This window comes from Propithecus coquereli, unplaced genomic scaffold (genome assembly GCF_000956105.1).
Source record: "Propithecus coquereli isolate 6110/MARCELLA unplaced genomic scaffold, Pcoq_1.0 Scaffold44, whole genome shotgun sequence".
NCBI classification, from domain to species: Eukaryota; Metazoa; Chordata; class Mammalia; order Primates; family Indriidae; genus Propithecus; species Propithecus coquereli.
The window spans coordinates 12019971-12034893 of record NW_012150174.1 but is presented as its reverse complement, the minus strand read 5'-3'; the positions used below and the strand labels follow the sequence as shown (position 1 = coordinate 12034893).

Genomic DNA, 14923 nt, shown 5'->3' with positions numbered 1-14923 from the left:
AGTGTGCTCGGGAGGAGCCAGGCCCAAGCAGGACAGGACTTGCATGCCATCTCTGCAAGTCACAAGCTGCACCGTGTGTGCTGACCAGGCTGCTGCCCATTTTACAGATGGCACCTTCAGAAGGCACCGTGACGCAGATAGGGCTCCTCTCCCAAGACATCCACCGCCTTACGGTAGGACTCTGACCCCCTCCCCCCACAGTAGGGCTGGTGTTGGAGAGGCCGGGTGAGTTTGGTGTGGTGGGGCACAAGGCCTGAGGGGGAGAGCAAAGAATGGTGCTGGGTGCTGGGGTCAGAGCCCTGAGGCAGAAAACATCCCAGGGGCCTTCTCTGTTGGCCTGTTGCTAGGCCTTGAGACCCTCAGGGCATCAGGAAGGCTCAGGGGCCTTTAGCTGGAGTCAGCTAAAGCATGCTGGTCTCACGTCCCCTCCCCCGTCTCAGAGGTGGCGAGGAGACCGAGGTGCTCAGCAGCTCCAGGTCACCTGTCTAGTCAGCCCAAAGCCCAGGCCACATCTCTGGCCTAGTGGACACGGTTCTGCCCTCTCTCTGCCCAAGAGACACATGCATTTCCCATCACGCCTCTGACTTGGTGGATACCACAGGCATGCGAGCACATCCTGGCATGCCCAAGGGGACAGACCGTATCATGGGGATGCAGCTTGGTCTCGGGAAAGAAGAGGAGGCTCAAGTACCTGCTCTGCCTTTGCCAGCTCTGGGACCTTGGGTGTGTCTTTCTCTCTGAGCCTCGGCTTTGTTTTCTGTAAACACGGCTAATCATATCCTCCTTGCCAGGCGTTTAGGCAGACGAGAGCTGGTAGTAAAAGACAAGAGCTAGCCACAGAGCACAGATTTGGTTTTGAGGCCTGTAACTCCCAGGGCCCTTTAGTTCCCAAGCATCACGTCACTGAGCCCTTGGGCTGTAGTGTCTGTCCACGTTGAGGCCCAGTCACTGTACTGATCTACTGAGGCACGATTAGAAGAAAGGAAAAGAATGGGAGAGTCTCCCTGTGTCGAGGAAAAAGACAGGAGAGTCTACCTGAATCCAAGCAGGATCACTTTTGTTCAACTTTTTTATTTCTTGGCTCGAACACTGAAAGGGATCTGTCCAACCTTGCCCTTCTGATCTCTACTAGACCTTTGGTGGCTTTGACATAGCAACTTTACCTCCAAGAGAAGCGATTTATTTTTATCTTAATAGTAGTGTTTATTCTGACCCAGTACTGGGGGTCCCTGACACAACATAAACTTACAGGGCACCGGCCTCAGCCGTAGACCACACTCAGTGCCCCTCTGCTTCCCACGTAGCTGCCGCAACCCTGTTAAACTGCCCCTTCGGCTGTGTCCTTTCAGACCATGCTGAGCCAGGACCAGCTGCTGAATGACTCTCGCCTGGCTGCTCCCAACACTGATGGCTGGAGATGAATTTCTTCGTGGCTGACAGCCCAGAGAGGCACGTGTGGGGGCCCCGAGCCTTGCTTCAGTGGGGAGCTGGCACACAGCCACCTGCAGAGCCCGGTTGGGGCTGGCAGAGTGTCTTGCACAGGGTGCTGGCAGGAGCGCAGCAGAGCTGTGGGACAGATGTCCAGGAGGTGGCCCTGTCCCTATGTGTTTGCAACCGTGCTGTGCTCTACGCTGCAGCTTTTATACCTTTTGTACTTTTATACGTGGACTGCTGACCACTTTTGTGGGAAGGGCAATGAGATGTGAGCACACAGACACAATGGCTCACGAGTTCCTGGGGACAGCCTGGAGGTTCTTACACCAAACAGGAAGAACTGTTAGTTCATAAAACTTCTGCTGGAAAAGAAAGATTCTGGAAAAAAAGTGAGTGTTCAGTAGTGACTGAGCTGGGTGAACTGACAATGGGGAGGTCCCTCAGGGCTGCTTCGCAGGAGCGTGTCTTTCCAGTCACAGGAATCCGGCTGGGAGGGGGCATTTAGGGTGCGAGCGGGGGAAGAGCAAGGGGACACCTCCCGACTGCCCTGGCGGCTGCTGGCCTCCATCACCCTTGTGTGCAGGGGGTGTCTGAGCAGAGGTGTCTGAGAGAGACACAGCAGTCTCCAAGGCCTTTCCTGCATCAGCCTCAGCTGTAATGCCTGATTAAACAGCTCCCCCAAGCGGAAGGCTCTTGAGCACCTCAAACTTGACACGTTTCCACCGCAACTCGCCATCTTCCCAAACAAGCCTGTTTTCTGTCCCCCACCCCAGTGACGCAGTGCCCTTCCCACCCAGCCCCCTCCTCCCCACCGAGACTGCTACAGTTCAGGCCACATCTCGCACCTGAGCACTGCAGCTGGATGCCAGTTGGTCCCCTCCAGATACTCTCTACCCCATGCCTGGGGGACATTCCCTAAGCACTGTTGTATGTCGTCATCCTTCAGCTCAGAACTCCTCAGTCACAGAAATACCACAGGTGAGCACCCAAAGCCCTTCCCATCTTGAGCCCTTCCCATCTTGAGCCCTTCCTGAGCCCACTCTTTAGTCTTTGCTAGACTAGTCTTTGGGCTAGAGAATGGGGTCAAAGTCGAGGGAAGGAGAAATCTGATGCTGATGAGGTCAGCAGGGACAGATCAAGAAAGCCTTGTCAGCCAGGCCCTGGAATATGTATGACATGGAGACGGGGTGGCCAGGGTGGGGACTAGAGCAGCGATCCCCAACCTTTTTGGCATCAAGGACCAGTTTCATGGAAGACAATTTTTCCAGGGACTGAGGTGGGGGTTGGGGGGGGAGGGCATGACAAGTGATGGGGAGCGGCTGTAAATATAGCCGAAGCTTCATTCCCTTGCCCGCTGCTCACCTCCTGCTGTGCGGCCTGGTTCCCAACAGGCCATGGACTGGTCCAAGGCCTGGGGGTTGGGGAGTGTGGTGAAAGCAGTGAAGGGTTTAAAGCAGGTGGCAAGCATGATCGGATTTGCTTCCTAGAAAGACATTGGAGGGCGGGATCCTACTCATGACGTGCCCAGCAGAGTACTTTCCCTGGACGGGAGATCCACTGGGGATGCCCTGAGCAGGTCGGTGGATGAAGGCTAGCGCCCCTCCCTCCTGCCCCTTCCCAGGCTTTTTTGCCCCCCCCCTTTTTTTTGGCCCCCGTGGGCAACACACAGCTGTACTTCAGAGAGCTGTCTAGAGCCGCGTTCCTCCCCTCCCTCATACACGTGTTAAGTAAGAGATCCAGTGCCGCCAAGCTCCAACATTGTGCTGTGTCAGTTTTTGTGAAAAGAACAACTTAAAACAACCCAGGTTGAAGCCAGCTCTGCCACCTATTGGCTGAATGTCCTGGGGACACTTAGTGTCTGTGCCTCAGTTTCCTCATCTATAACGTGGAGAATAAAATCCTCACAGAATCTCTGACTAGTTATGAGGATTACATGGAATTGTGCAGAAGCAGCTCTACCCACTCCGAGGTAACAGAGCAGCAGTATGTCCTGGCCACGAACGGCAGATGGCGCTAGTGGTCACTTGCATCATTGGTGACCTGCATCTTCGGTTTAGTGATAAAAAGGATTTAAAACAAAGCTTCTAGAAGCTAACTTTGCAAATTGAGAAGCTTCTGTATGTAACCACCCCTACCATGGCCCCTAGTGCCAAGATGGAGCCTAGCATTTAGAGAAGGGTTGGCTGTGCAAGGAGTCTAGGAGGGATTCCTGGAGCCCACCTACCCTGTGGACGTATTGTCTTGACGTATGTTTTTAATACCACGCCCATTTCAAGGGTCTCCCACAAGAGAGGAAGGAGAGTCCATGGAAGGTGCCTGAGTCCTCTAGTAGGTCTGACCTGAAAAGCAGAACACTCTGGGGAGAAGGGCTCAAGAGAGATTATTGAGAGTTGATGTGACCCCACTTGGATTCTTTTGGAATTCTGCTCAGGTACTTTGTCAGTTCTAAGCCCCCTGGATATGCAGAAACCAATTCACATGCAGGGCAGGTCAAGGCCTCCTGACTGCCTAGCAGGTTCCCCATAGAGCCACACTTCATAGGCTGGCTGCTCTGTATTTATTTCACTAAACCATGGGGTGAGATACTGAAACGGAGCTTTTCCCAGCCTCCAAGCGGGGAGGCCTCGGAAGCCACTTTGTCTCCAGCCAACATCCAAAAGAGGAGAAGCAGTGTGTTCCCAAGGTTGTGTGGTGAGGCACTTGTGAAAACATCCCAGTTTAACATGGCAAAGCTAAACCACTAAAACAGATGAAAGGGACCCGGCAAATCTGCTAAGAGCACAGGAGGTGTTAGTAGGTAAAAATCATGTCCTTGGTATAACCCAGCTTCTCCAGGTTCGGGTGAGCGGCTGTCTGGATCAGGGGCGGTGGGCCACACACCAGGATGAGCGTGGACTTCCCAGGAGGAGGGAGGTGCTCCTTGATCATGTCGGCAGTAACAAAGCCTGAGCTGTACTTCCAGCCTGAAATGAAGCCGAGGCAGAATTGCTGTGGGGTGCCAGTGGAGTTCTGACCCCAGGCCTCCCCACCACCTGCGCTCAGGCCAGGGAGGAGGTGGCAGGGCTGCTCTACAAAGGCGTAGAAGTCTGTACTTCTTTCTGTTCCCTATGGAAAGCCTGAGAAGTAGAGGATGTGGGGGTGTCAGCCCCCTGCAGGCTCACTGCTGGGACCCTGTGGTCCGCTGGTGTCTGCCTGCCGTTAGCATTGATGAGGATGGAGAACTCCATGGTGAGGTGTACCAGGGTGATGTGAATCAGCAGTGCACTGGGGTTGTCTGGCAGTGTGTGGTGTGGTGTGTTTGTGGAACTGCATGGAACTGCTCAGTCTGGCGGTGCCCTCTGCTGAGCAGAGAGCTGTATGACAAGGCGGGTACAGCTGGGTGCGGTGTGGGAGTGGCTGCTGAGGTGCTGGCTGAGGCTGCAGCAGCTGTCGGGGGCTCAGCATGTGAAGACTATTGTCCAGGTGAGGTGGGTGGTGAGGGGGGCGGTGGCTGTGAGCAGAGGTGTGAATGGTGAAGGGGCGAGTGCCCATATTAGACACCATGTGTGTGATGGCTGCGTGGGGTGAGTGTTCAGGGTGGCTCAGTGTCCCTCTTGATGTTCGATGCAGTGCGTGGAGTGCTGCCGAGACATGAGATATTGGACACCTGCCCTTGACTGTCCTTATAAGCAGGTCATCCCAAATCCTCTCTCCCTCAAACTCTGGCCTCAGATGGGAAATGCAAGAGCCCAAGGCTCTACCCCCAAGACCAGTCCTAGAGGACAAAACAAAAAGCCAGAGACCAGTCCTGGAGGTGGTCAGGGGTTGGAGCTGACCCGTGACAGGTAAGGGCAATGGGGATCATACCAATAGGAGGCCTGTCCAGGGTGTACCACAGGTGGAACTGGTCTGAGTGAATCCTGGCAATTTCTTCAAGCTCCTTTCTCACCAAGATATCCTGCTCTGTCTAGAAAAGAAGCAACACTAGAAAACCCCATCCAGGGACATTCTGTTCTCCAAATTGACTAGATCGGTAAGCACATCCCACTACCCCAGCCTGAGTGCCATAGACTCTCAAGGCAAATGAGAGTTGTGCAGCTGCTCCTGCAGGTCGTGTGGATGGGCTTGGTGGAAGGATGGACGTTCCCCCAGAGCTGCAGTGCCTGCCTCCAGCTAGAAGGACCACTGGGCTCGGCTGGAGTGGCTTCACTCAGAGCTCCCAGCCCCACCTACACCCACACTGAGCGCCAGGCATGGCAAACCCAGATGGAACAAGCTCAGTGCAGACCCTGGATCTCCTGCAAGGAATGCAGTAGAAGAGCACTGGAGATCTGAAGGAAAGGAAAACAGTCTGGAGCCTCGCTTGGGGCAAAGGGAGCCACAGCCAAAAATACTTGTCACAGGCTCAGAGATCACAGAAGACCTGGATCTTAAAACTTCATGATTCCTGTCCCAATAATTCCACTTCTGGGATTCTTTTTGAGAAAATAAAGGAATCAAGCCGAGGCACAGTTATTCATCACCACATCATCTATAACTGAAAACCAAAAACAACCTAGATGGATATCTAGAAGATCTAGTAAATTATAGTGCAACTTGATATAAACTGGGGTGAAAATATTTCTACAGCATCTTAAGGAGAAGAAAATGTTAATAGTGAAAAAAACAAAACTATAGACATATATTTGCAAATATATAGCATGTATAGAAAAAAGACAAAAAAGTATATTCTTTGTATTTTCCAAAATTTACACTGAAAGCATTTATGATTTTATACTCAAAAAAAACATAAACACATGTATTAAGGAAGAAAGGAAAGCTCAGTGCTCAGGCTTAGCTGGGAAGACACAGGAGAGTTAAACAAACACAAGCGAAGAGCAGGCCGGGACTGGGCTCCTCCAGCTGCCAGTGGCCCTCCCACAGCCGCAGGCGCCCAACCAGCAGGAGCTCAGTCAACGGGGGAGGAATGAAAGCAGGGCCCCAGCTCAGAGAACATTCCATCCTACCCCCCTTCAAGCTCAGGGCTGACTCGGCAGAACTGACCTGGTTGGCAAAGATGAGGGACATCTTGGTCCTGTCCCTGGGGTTCTTGGTGATGTGGCGAATGAGCTGCAGCATGGGCGTGATGCCTGGAACACAGGGGCGGGCAGGCCAGCCTTCTCCCTGTCTCTGAGCCCCCAGTCCATGGCCTACAGCAGCTCCATAGCTTTCCTTGGCCCCAGTTATACTTTTCTTACTTCTGTCCCCAAAATTCAAGGTGGGGAACAGCCCTTCATTTGGGTTTTCCTTTCTAATGCGACAGCAAGTCAGAAGCCCTTTCTCATGGTCATATGGCAAGATGGAAAGGACATTTTGAGCTCTTCAGTGTCCTAATTTATAAAACAGAATTCATGACAAGTGAATATAACCATTTTAAAAGTGCCTATTATGGTGCCTGGCACAATATTTGTCTCCTTAAGGGTTTGTTCTCTTCTTTCAGGCATTCATTTTCAAGGGATGGGGAGAGTCAGGCTGGAACTGGATCCAGGAGCTCTTGGGAGACCATGGGCAGGCCTGCCCAGCCTGACTTGAGAGGCTCCCTGTGACTCCCTGGCAGCCAGGGGGAACAGGACACACAGGGTCCATTTCAAGACCTGTCACTAGTCCATCGTTCCTACTCACTACAGCTAGGAGGAGGACTCTCTCATGTCATCCCTTGTAGGATCAAATAACTCCCAAGGCAGAACAGTCTCAGCGTTCACCCTTTGGACGAAGTCCCCAGAAGCCTCTTACCTGTGCCCCCAGCAATCATTCCCAGGTGATGGACCAGTTTTTTTTCAGGCTTGCTTGTTTTGTCTGGTCTGACTCCAAGATTCCCTGGAAACACAGAGAATGTTTCTGACCTGCGCAGCTCTTGCCTGAGAGACCGTAAAAGATCACTGACTTTCCCTGGGACTTGCAGGAGGCAAGTCCACCTATGGGATTCTCTGCACCATTTTAAGCCAGAGATGTGGGCCAGGGAAGCCTGCTCGGACAGCCCTGGTGTGCCAGTGCACAAAGAATAAAGCCTGGGCCGCCTCAGGGAATCGCTGAGCCTTTTCTTCTGAGGAAAAGAGAGAAGCAAGCTGAAGTTAACATGCAGCCTCAAAGAGTATGCTCACCCACAACAGGGGTCAGTGAGTAAAGGAGTGAGTGTGGGCTCCACCCATCCACCCATTTTTCAATCTTAGCAGGCACATTTTATGCATCAGGCACGTGCTGATGAGGGCACACCAAATCATTCCCCCACTTCAGTGAAGCTAACAGACTCATACATGGTTGATGGGCGTGGTTATAATTGTGTGTGAATGAATGTACGAAGACTTTAAGGACAAGCCATGTGACTCACATCTGAGGAATATTCTAGAACAATGGAACCACTGCAGGAATATTGTTCCTCCCAGCTGGAAGCCCAGCGTGAACCCCCCCAATACCTGGCCCATGGTAGAACAGGCGCCCGTTTGGCCCTCGAAAAAGGATGGTGTCCCCAATTTTCATGTTCTCCAGGTACTGAGTCATCTTCCCCCCTTCAGGATAACGGGGGTGTACATTTTTGAAGTAGATCTGAAAAACAAGGCAGCAGTTTTCATGCCCCTAGACCTAAGGCCACAATTAGAAAATGCATTTTGCCACTGGAAGCTGTTCAGAGAAAAGGCTCTGCCGTCACAGTTGCTGTAAGCAATTCCTGAAGACACCACAAGGTTAACCGTAGCGTCACTGTTTGACACTGCTGGAAAGCCCTGTCCAAGGCATGTGTGCCCTCAGAGAAAAAGCACTGCCCCTCCACCCCACCACCCTCAATAGGCTTGGAAGCACGAGGCAGCTGGACAGGTGGGCATCATTTACCTTTATAATTAAGTCCACAAAGCCTCGGTCGTCATCACTGGAGACAGGCGTGTAAGCCCTGACCACCAAATCATTTTCAATTCTGGCCAAGAGATGGACATAGTTACCTACAGAAAAGGCATCAAATGTGAAGTCTGAGCATGGCCAGCCTAGACAGGACCCGGAAATCCCATACAGGACTGAGTTCCAGTGAGGGGGGCAGATACTCCAACAGGATGTAGGGGGAGGGGACAAGGAAGGAAGGAGTCACGTCCATGATGCCTGGACCCTAGGTCTGTCCTCGGCGAGTCACTTCACTTCTCTGGGTTTTGGCCTCATCATCCACAAAACGGGGATGATATACCCGTCCAGCTATGATCATAGTGTAAGTGCTCTGTGGAACAGCAAGAGCTAATTAATACACTGCCACACTAGAAAAAAAAATTTTTTTCCTTGGGGCCACGGTGTTTTATTACGAAAATAGAATAAAAAATTCAAAAACGAAACGATCCTTTCTAATTTAATGCAAAATTTATTTTGTATTGTTTTCTGTGTGTGAGTTATATGCAACTTGAAAAATAGCTCTCTCAACTCCCAAGGTGAAGAGACGTGTGAGTTACATAGGCTTTAGAGGCCACAGGCTCAAAACCAGCTTGACTTAAATAACATTCACATGGCAGTTAATGTGTTGAAAGTAGAAGGTAAGCATTAAAAATTATAGAAAAGACTATTTCCCTTTTCAAGAAAAATATATTGCCTTCACAAACTCATTTCTTCCTAAACTGAGTGTATCACTGGGATCTGTGAATAAATTACAGCTATCTCATCTGTATCCTGGTGCCAAGCACAGAGCAGGCCTGGCCTCCCAAACACTGCAGGGCCTCAGGATTTGGATAGGCAGGGACCACATGAGGCAACAGCACTGGGTCTTCCTGGCCTATGACTCTGCTGAGAAGCAGCAGTGAAGTTTTAAACCATGTAATTCTGCCCCCTCCAGGGTAGAATTCAATAGACCCGGTGTGGCCAGAGACCTGTGGATCATGACTACATGCCAGTGTCAGATGATGAGCTGGGCAGCTCAGACTTCGGTTGGATCTAAGATGGGAGACTTAAATCACAAAGGCAATTAGTGGTGAGGGCAGGAGCTGCAATCAAGAGATGCTAAGAGCTGGAGGAAAGAGAAAGCTCTGTGCCAGTTTCTGAGGCAGTAGAAACTAAGTATGCAAAGGAAACTAGTGAAGAGATGAAGGAAGATGGAACAGATGCAGATAGGAACAGAGAGCTAAGGGTGGAGAGAGAGACGGTGGGGAGAAGAGGAGAAGGAGGAAAAGGAGATAGAGTGGGCACTACAGGGGCTGCTCCTTGAAGTTGCTTCAGGAACGTGAGCCAAAGTCTTTAGGAGGCCCTGAAGCCTGAGGTGCAAACACTTGGGGCTGAGAAAGAACAGGCTCAATAACTCTGGCCATGGCCCACCTGGGCACCAAGAATACTCCGAAATAAATGCCTGAGGCAGCTTCCTTCTGAGAACTAACCTGAAACTGGAAACCTAGGAAGGCTCTTTCAAATGTAGCCAACCTAGGCCTGGCCACATCCCCAGAGAAAATGGGGCTCTCCTGGCTGTACCCTCAGGCCTCCTCTCTAACCAGCTTCACTTCAGCAGAGCTGGGAAGCCTCGGCAATCTCTGAGCCCTCATAGCAGACTCTCCCAGAAGAGAAGCCTCTATGTCACCTTGTCCCAGTCACTTTGCACTGCCTACACCAGGGCCGAGGAGGGAGGGGGGTCAAGGCAGTCTCTGAGAAATTTTATTTCTCAATGTTTTTCATTCTTTTAGGCTTCCTGCCAACAGGACTGGACTGAAAAGCCAGGCAGAGGGCTGGAAGGCAGCAGGACACTGAACTCTCGTGCACAGAGAGGGTGCAAGGGAGCAGCTCAGGGCCCCACTGGGGCTTAGTGTGTAATTGTATCACCTGTTAGGGTTGAGGTCAAGGTTTTGTCTTATGCATATAAGACATGTGGGCCATGGGTTAGGATCTCCACCAGGCAGGCAAGCAGCACTAGCGGGTTGTACAAAGCTGCTTTGGATCCCTGGGCCTAGCAGAGGTTCTCCAGCTCAGCTATCTAGTGTCTCGTGGTGGTACAGACTAGAAATGTGATAACTCGGAACTCTAGGTCCCTCCTTATGTGGGTCTGAGGCCCCTGCAGAGAATCCAAGTGATGGTGAGGGGGCAGGGGGGACCTGACTCACTCCTGCCTACCCACACATTCTGGACCCTTCTCCTGTCAGGGAACAACAGTTCTTCTCATCCCTCCCGTGTGCACAGCTCTTTGCAGTCTCTGAATTTTCACATCTACCGAATCACTTTATCCTTACAACAACCCAGGTGAGGCAGGCAGGCAGGTCTGGGAAATCCTGTTTCATAGACTGAGGCTCAGAGAAGTTGAGAGACTTGCCTAAGGTTGCAAGGAGCTTTCCATGAGATCTTAGACATTCTGACTCTAGGCTCCCTGAGGTACCACTTTTGTGTCGGCCCAAATGGAACAATGAAGGAAGGGAATGTACTGCCCCAAGTCCATCTACCTATCTCCCTTAAGCTCTTATGGCTCAGGAAGAGTATCAGGGCACCTGCCACATCTCAGGAGGTCGGAAACCTGTGTTTCTGATAGGAGCAGAGTGCCTAGCCCCGAAAGGCCCCAGTCCTGGTGATGACACCAAACCCTGCTCACCTACAGGAAGCCCTAAGACATGGTCCGGCGAGGGCAGTCCAAAGCGGAACCTCCGGGTGTTGTGGCTGATTTGCTAATAAAACAAAACACAGACAGGCTTTTTCAGCTTTCTAGCAGGCTTGTGGATAGTCAGATGCCTGAACAAGGAGCTCTACTGGGCATTCTCCCAGCACACGCACGCACGCACGCATGCACACACTAGGGCAGTGGGAACAAACTTACAGCCATGAGAGAAGGGGCTGCTCTGCCTTCCCAGCCGTCATCCCCCCACCCCTCTCTGGTTCTCTCTTTCACCCACCAGGGCTGACCCATTACCTCTTTCTCAATCAAGGGCAGTGGGTACTTGGCTTCAGGGTCCTGTAAGGTGATAAGATCTCTCCTCCTCCAGTTCCTACTCTTCAAGGCCATCAGGAGCACTGTGACCCCAATGACGGTAATGGCCAGGAGCAGGGATGGATCCTAGCAGACGACGTGAGCAGAGCACCTCAGGTCTTGCCCACCTTGGGCAGGGCAGCTCTCAGGCACAGCCTAGTCTCCCCACAGCAAAGGCAGAGAGGCTGGGCTATGCCTGAAGGCAACAGGCAGAGGGAAAGGTCCCAACACAGAAGGCAGGCTGGGCTTGTGCAGGACCAGAAAGTAGGGGGGGGCCAGCTGTAGGTCACACAGGCAGGATGTTTCAGACACCCTGGACCAGGCTAGGCACATGGTCTCAGGTGCTCATGTCATCAGGCCCCTCCTGCCCATCTGCCTTCATCCTGGCCACACAGGTGCAAATGTTGGAAGCCCCCTCATTGAGGTGGAGGGGCATAGGACATTACTTCTAACACAATCTGGAATGAAAAAGCTCCAGTGCCTAAGGACAGAACTTGGGGTGATTAGCTCTAACTAGGAGGCCTGGGCACTCACCTGCCAGAGGCTGGGCCAGCCTCCCCGCATCCGTCCCCAACTCTGCCACCCCACCTCACAAGGCCGGCCTCCTCAGCTCCCAGCCCAAGACAGACCAGGGAAAGGTCCGCTGGGCCCTATTCTCCCGCCGGTCAGCCAAGACCGACTCCACCACGCCTCCTCCGGAATGGGCACTGGCCAGGCCGAGGGCCCGCCCCGCTCCCCGCCCCTCGCGGTCCGCCTGTAGGCTGACACCGCTCCCCAGCCTCTCCCCGCCTCCGTGCCGGCCTCTTCCCGTCCTGCCGTCCGCCGGCCCAACCCACCCGGAGTGAGATGCCCAACATGTCGTCGAACTGCGGCTGGCTGGGGCCAGCCGACGCGTGGGGCCGCCCTGCAGCTCCGCCTGGCGGACGGGAACCGCCGAGGCCTGAGACACCCGCCCAGGACCCGCAGAGGCGCGGGCGGGACCGGCAGGCTGCGGGCCCGGCAGCGGCCGGTCTCGGCGGCTGGTTCCCCTCCGGAGAGGGCCGGGCTTGGAAGGTTCCCTCTCGCGTGACTCTGGCTCCGCGCCGGTCCTGCCCCCAGGGCCGCGCGGAGTACCTGAGTTTCCGCGGCTTGCCGGTGGCTTTCCGGATGCTGGTGAAGCATGCCTCCTAATTCATTACGTGCACACTCAAAGTGACTGAGGACTCCGCAGCTTGTTCAGTGGTGACAAGGCTGGAGGAAGGGAATGCTGGAAAAGCAAATGGGAATTCAGGCCATGCGAAGAGCACATAAATATGTTCATTCAACACGTCCCAAGACCTCCTCCTACTCTGAGCCTGGTCCAGGGCCAGGTGTTTGCAGAGTGAGGCTGAAGTGGGGTATAATTGAGTTGAAGACACTTATACAAAGCGCTCATTCAGTTCATTCGTTCCCTAATTGGATAGAGGTAACAAGAGCCGGGCACTGAGGGATGGGAGGCAGAATGACAGGCACGACAGTTACAGAGGTTCTTAACAGCGTCTTTCAGAACCTTGGTATCCCCTCCCGCTCTGCCTCCTGGGCTTGCGCAACCCAGAGAAGTCAAGAAAGAGATCCCCCCACCTGTTTTAGTTTGCTAGGGCTGCTGTAACAAAGTACCAAAAACAGGCTTAAACAATAGAAATTAATTGTCTCACAGTTCTGAGGCCTGGAAGTCCAAAATTAAGGTGTGGGCAGGGTTGGTTCCTTCTGAAGGCTGTGAGGGAAGGATCTGTTCCATGCCTCTCCTCTGTTTGTAGGTGGCATCTTGTCCCTATGTGTCTTCACGTTGTCTTCCCTCTTTGTGTGTCCCTGTGTCTAAATTTCCCCTTTTAATAAAGACATCAGTCATGTTGAATTGGGGTCCCTCCGAATGATCTCATTTTAACTTGATTACTTCTGTAAAGACCCTACCTCCAAATAAGGTCACAGTCTGAGGTGCTGAGAGTTAGGACTTCAACATAGGAATTTGAGGGGGGAAACAATAACCCATAACACCATACCAACCCCGCCTTCCAAAACACACGCCATCAAACCCACAAATCGGGCACGTGTAGTGGCGCCACCCCCCCATTACCTGCAGATGTCTGGATATCATTATCGGATATCTTAATTTTGGCAACCTAATAAGTGTAAAATGATGTTTCATGAACCTAATTTGTACTACCTAATAACTGCTGCTGAGATCAAACATCTTTCATGTGTTTATTTCCAATGGAGTTTCCTTTTCGGAAAAAATAATGCCTGCTCATGATCTTTGCCCATTTTTCTATTGTCTTTTTCTTACTGATTTTTCGGAGTCTTTTATATATATTTTAGATACCACTCCTTTGCCAGTTATATGAGTTGCAAATGTTTTCTCCCAGTTGGTAACTTTCCTTTTTTTCTTTCTTTTTTTCTATTTCTTTTTTGTGATGTCTTCTGATGAATAGAAATTTGTAATTGCAATGTAGTCAAATGCATCAAACTTCAATCTTTTGCCTTTATGATTAGTGCTTTTTGTGACTCGTGTGTTTCTACCCAAGCTCATAAAGATAGTCTGTATTTTCTCCAACAAAATTTAAACTTTTTCCTTTCATATGTAAGTTTCTCAACCACCTGGAACTGGTTTCTGTGTATGACGCGAGGCAGGGATGCAATTTAACTTCTTCTATATGGCTAATGTGTTGTCTCAGTAACATTTATTGAATTGCTCATACCTGGCCACTGAGCTGCAATGCCACCCCTCTCGTGTGTCAGTTTTCACATGTTAATAAGTGTGAGTCTGGTTCTGGCCTCCCTGTTCTCTTACATTGATCTAGTTGCCCAAACCTGTGGCAATACCACATTGTTCTCAAGTTATAATAGTTTATAACAAATGTTTATATCTTGCACTATTATACATTCTTCAGATCCCTCAATTTAAGTACATGTACACGTTCCCTTCCATCCATAGCTTTCAGTTTGTAACTGTACTCTTGAACAGTATATTATTAAATGACTGACTCTCACACTAGTAGGGAAGTTCCATTATGGCAGAGACCTTTTCTCTCCAGGGCTTAGCACAGTGAATGTCACATAGACAACAGTCAATAAATATTTAATGAACAAATAAATGCGTGCATCTCTGCCCTGCAACATTTAGCACACATGGCAGATGCTATATTAATACATCATCTGTGGGAGAGGAACAGTCCTTTCTGTCAGCACTCTGTCAACCTAATGGAAGAAGCTGAGGCATAAAATGTAACTTTAAAGAGTTTACTTGAGCCAAAGTGAGGACAGCTGCCTATGAAACACAAGCTGCCCCTGGGAAGTGCTCCATTCAGCTTTGGTTACAAGCAGGTTTCTAAAGGCAAAAAGGAATAAGGAGTGGGCTGATATGAAGTTGTTAGAAAAGAATTCTCATTGGTTTACAGAAATAACATTGATTAGCGATTGGTTATACGTTGTTAAACTGTTGGGTGTGAGTTATGGTATCCATTGTATGGCATTGTTAGGTTAATTTCATGGCTGCTTGGCCCCAGTCAGTCTAAAGCCCACTTAGCAAGTGGCTTTAGAAGGTGATTACTTAGC

The 14923-nt window shown here is 51.2% G+C and overlaps 2 protein-coding genes across 6 annotated transcripts in view; one reads left to right on the top strand and one right to left on the bottom strand.

The window, feature by feature from the left end:
• Positions 1-1746, top strand: part of PPFIBP2 (PTPRF interacting protein, binding protein 2 (liprin beta 2)) — a 109670-nt gene extending 107924 nt beyond the window's left edge. For all 3 annotated transcript variants that reach the window (XM_012654399.1, XM_012654401.1, XM_012654402.1), the window contains 2 exons: positions 108-173; positions 1350-1746. In XM_012654399.1, the coding sequence (XP_012509853.1) occupies positions 108-173; positions 1350-1421 (138 nt within the window). In that variant the 3' untranslated portion in view covers positions 1422-1746. The remainder of the gene's footprint in view (positions 1-107; positions 174-1349) is intronic.
• A 2228-nt stretch (positions 1747-3974) lies between these two features.
• Positions 3975-12225, bottom strand: LOC105818415 (NADH-cytochrome b5 reductase 2). Of its 3 annotated transcripts, none has more exons than XM_012654396.1 (9): positions 12190-12225; positions 11297-11440; positions 10982-11054; positions 8278-8384; positions 7866-7995; positions 7186-7269; positions 6457-6542; positions 5281-5380; positions 3975-4397 (listed from the first exon to the last, which is right to left on the bottom strand). In XM_012654396.1, the coding sequence occupies exons 1-9, from the start codon at positions 12208-12210 to the stop codon at positions 4225-4227; spliced, it is 918 nt and encodes a 305-aa protein (XP_012509850.1). In that variant the 5' UTR covers positions 12211-12225; the 3' UTR covers positions 3975-4224. The 3 variants fall into 3 exon arrangements, with proteins under 3 accessions (XP_012509850.1, XP_012509851.1, XP_012509849.1); XM_012654397.1 differs by lacking the exon at positions 12190-12225 and adding an exon at positions 11942-11991; XM_012654395.1 differs by lacking the exon at positions 12190-12225 and adding an exon at positions 11888-11927.
• Positions 12226-14923: the final 2698 nt, after the last annotated feature.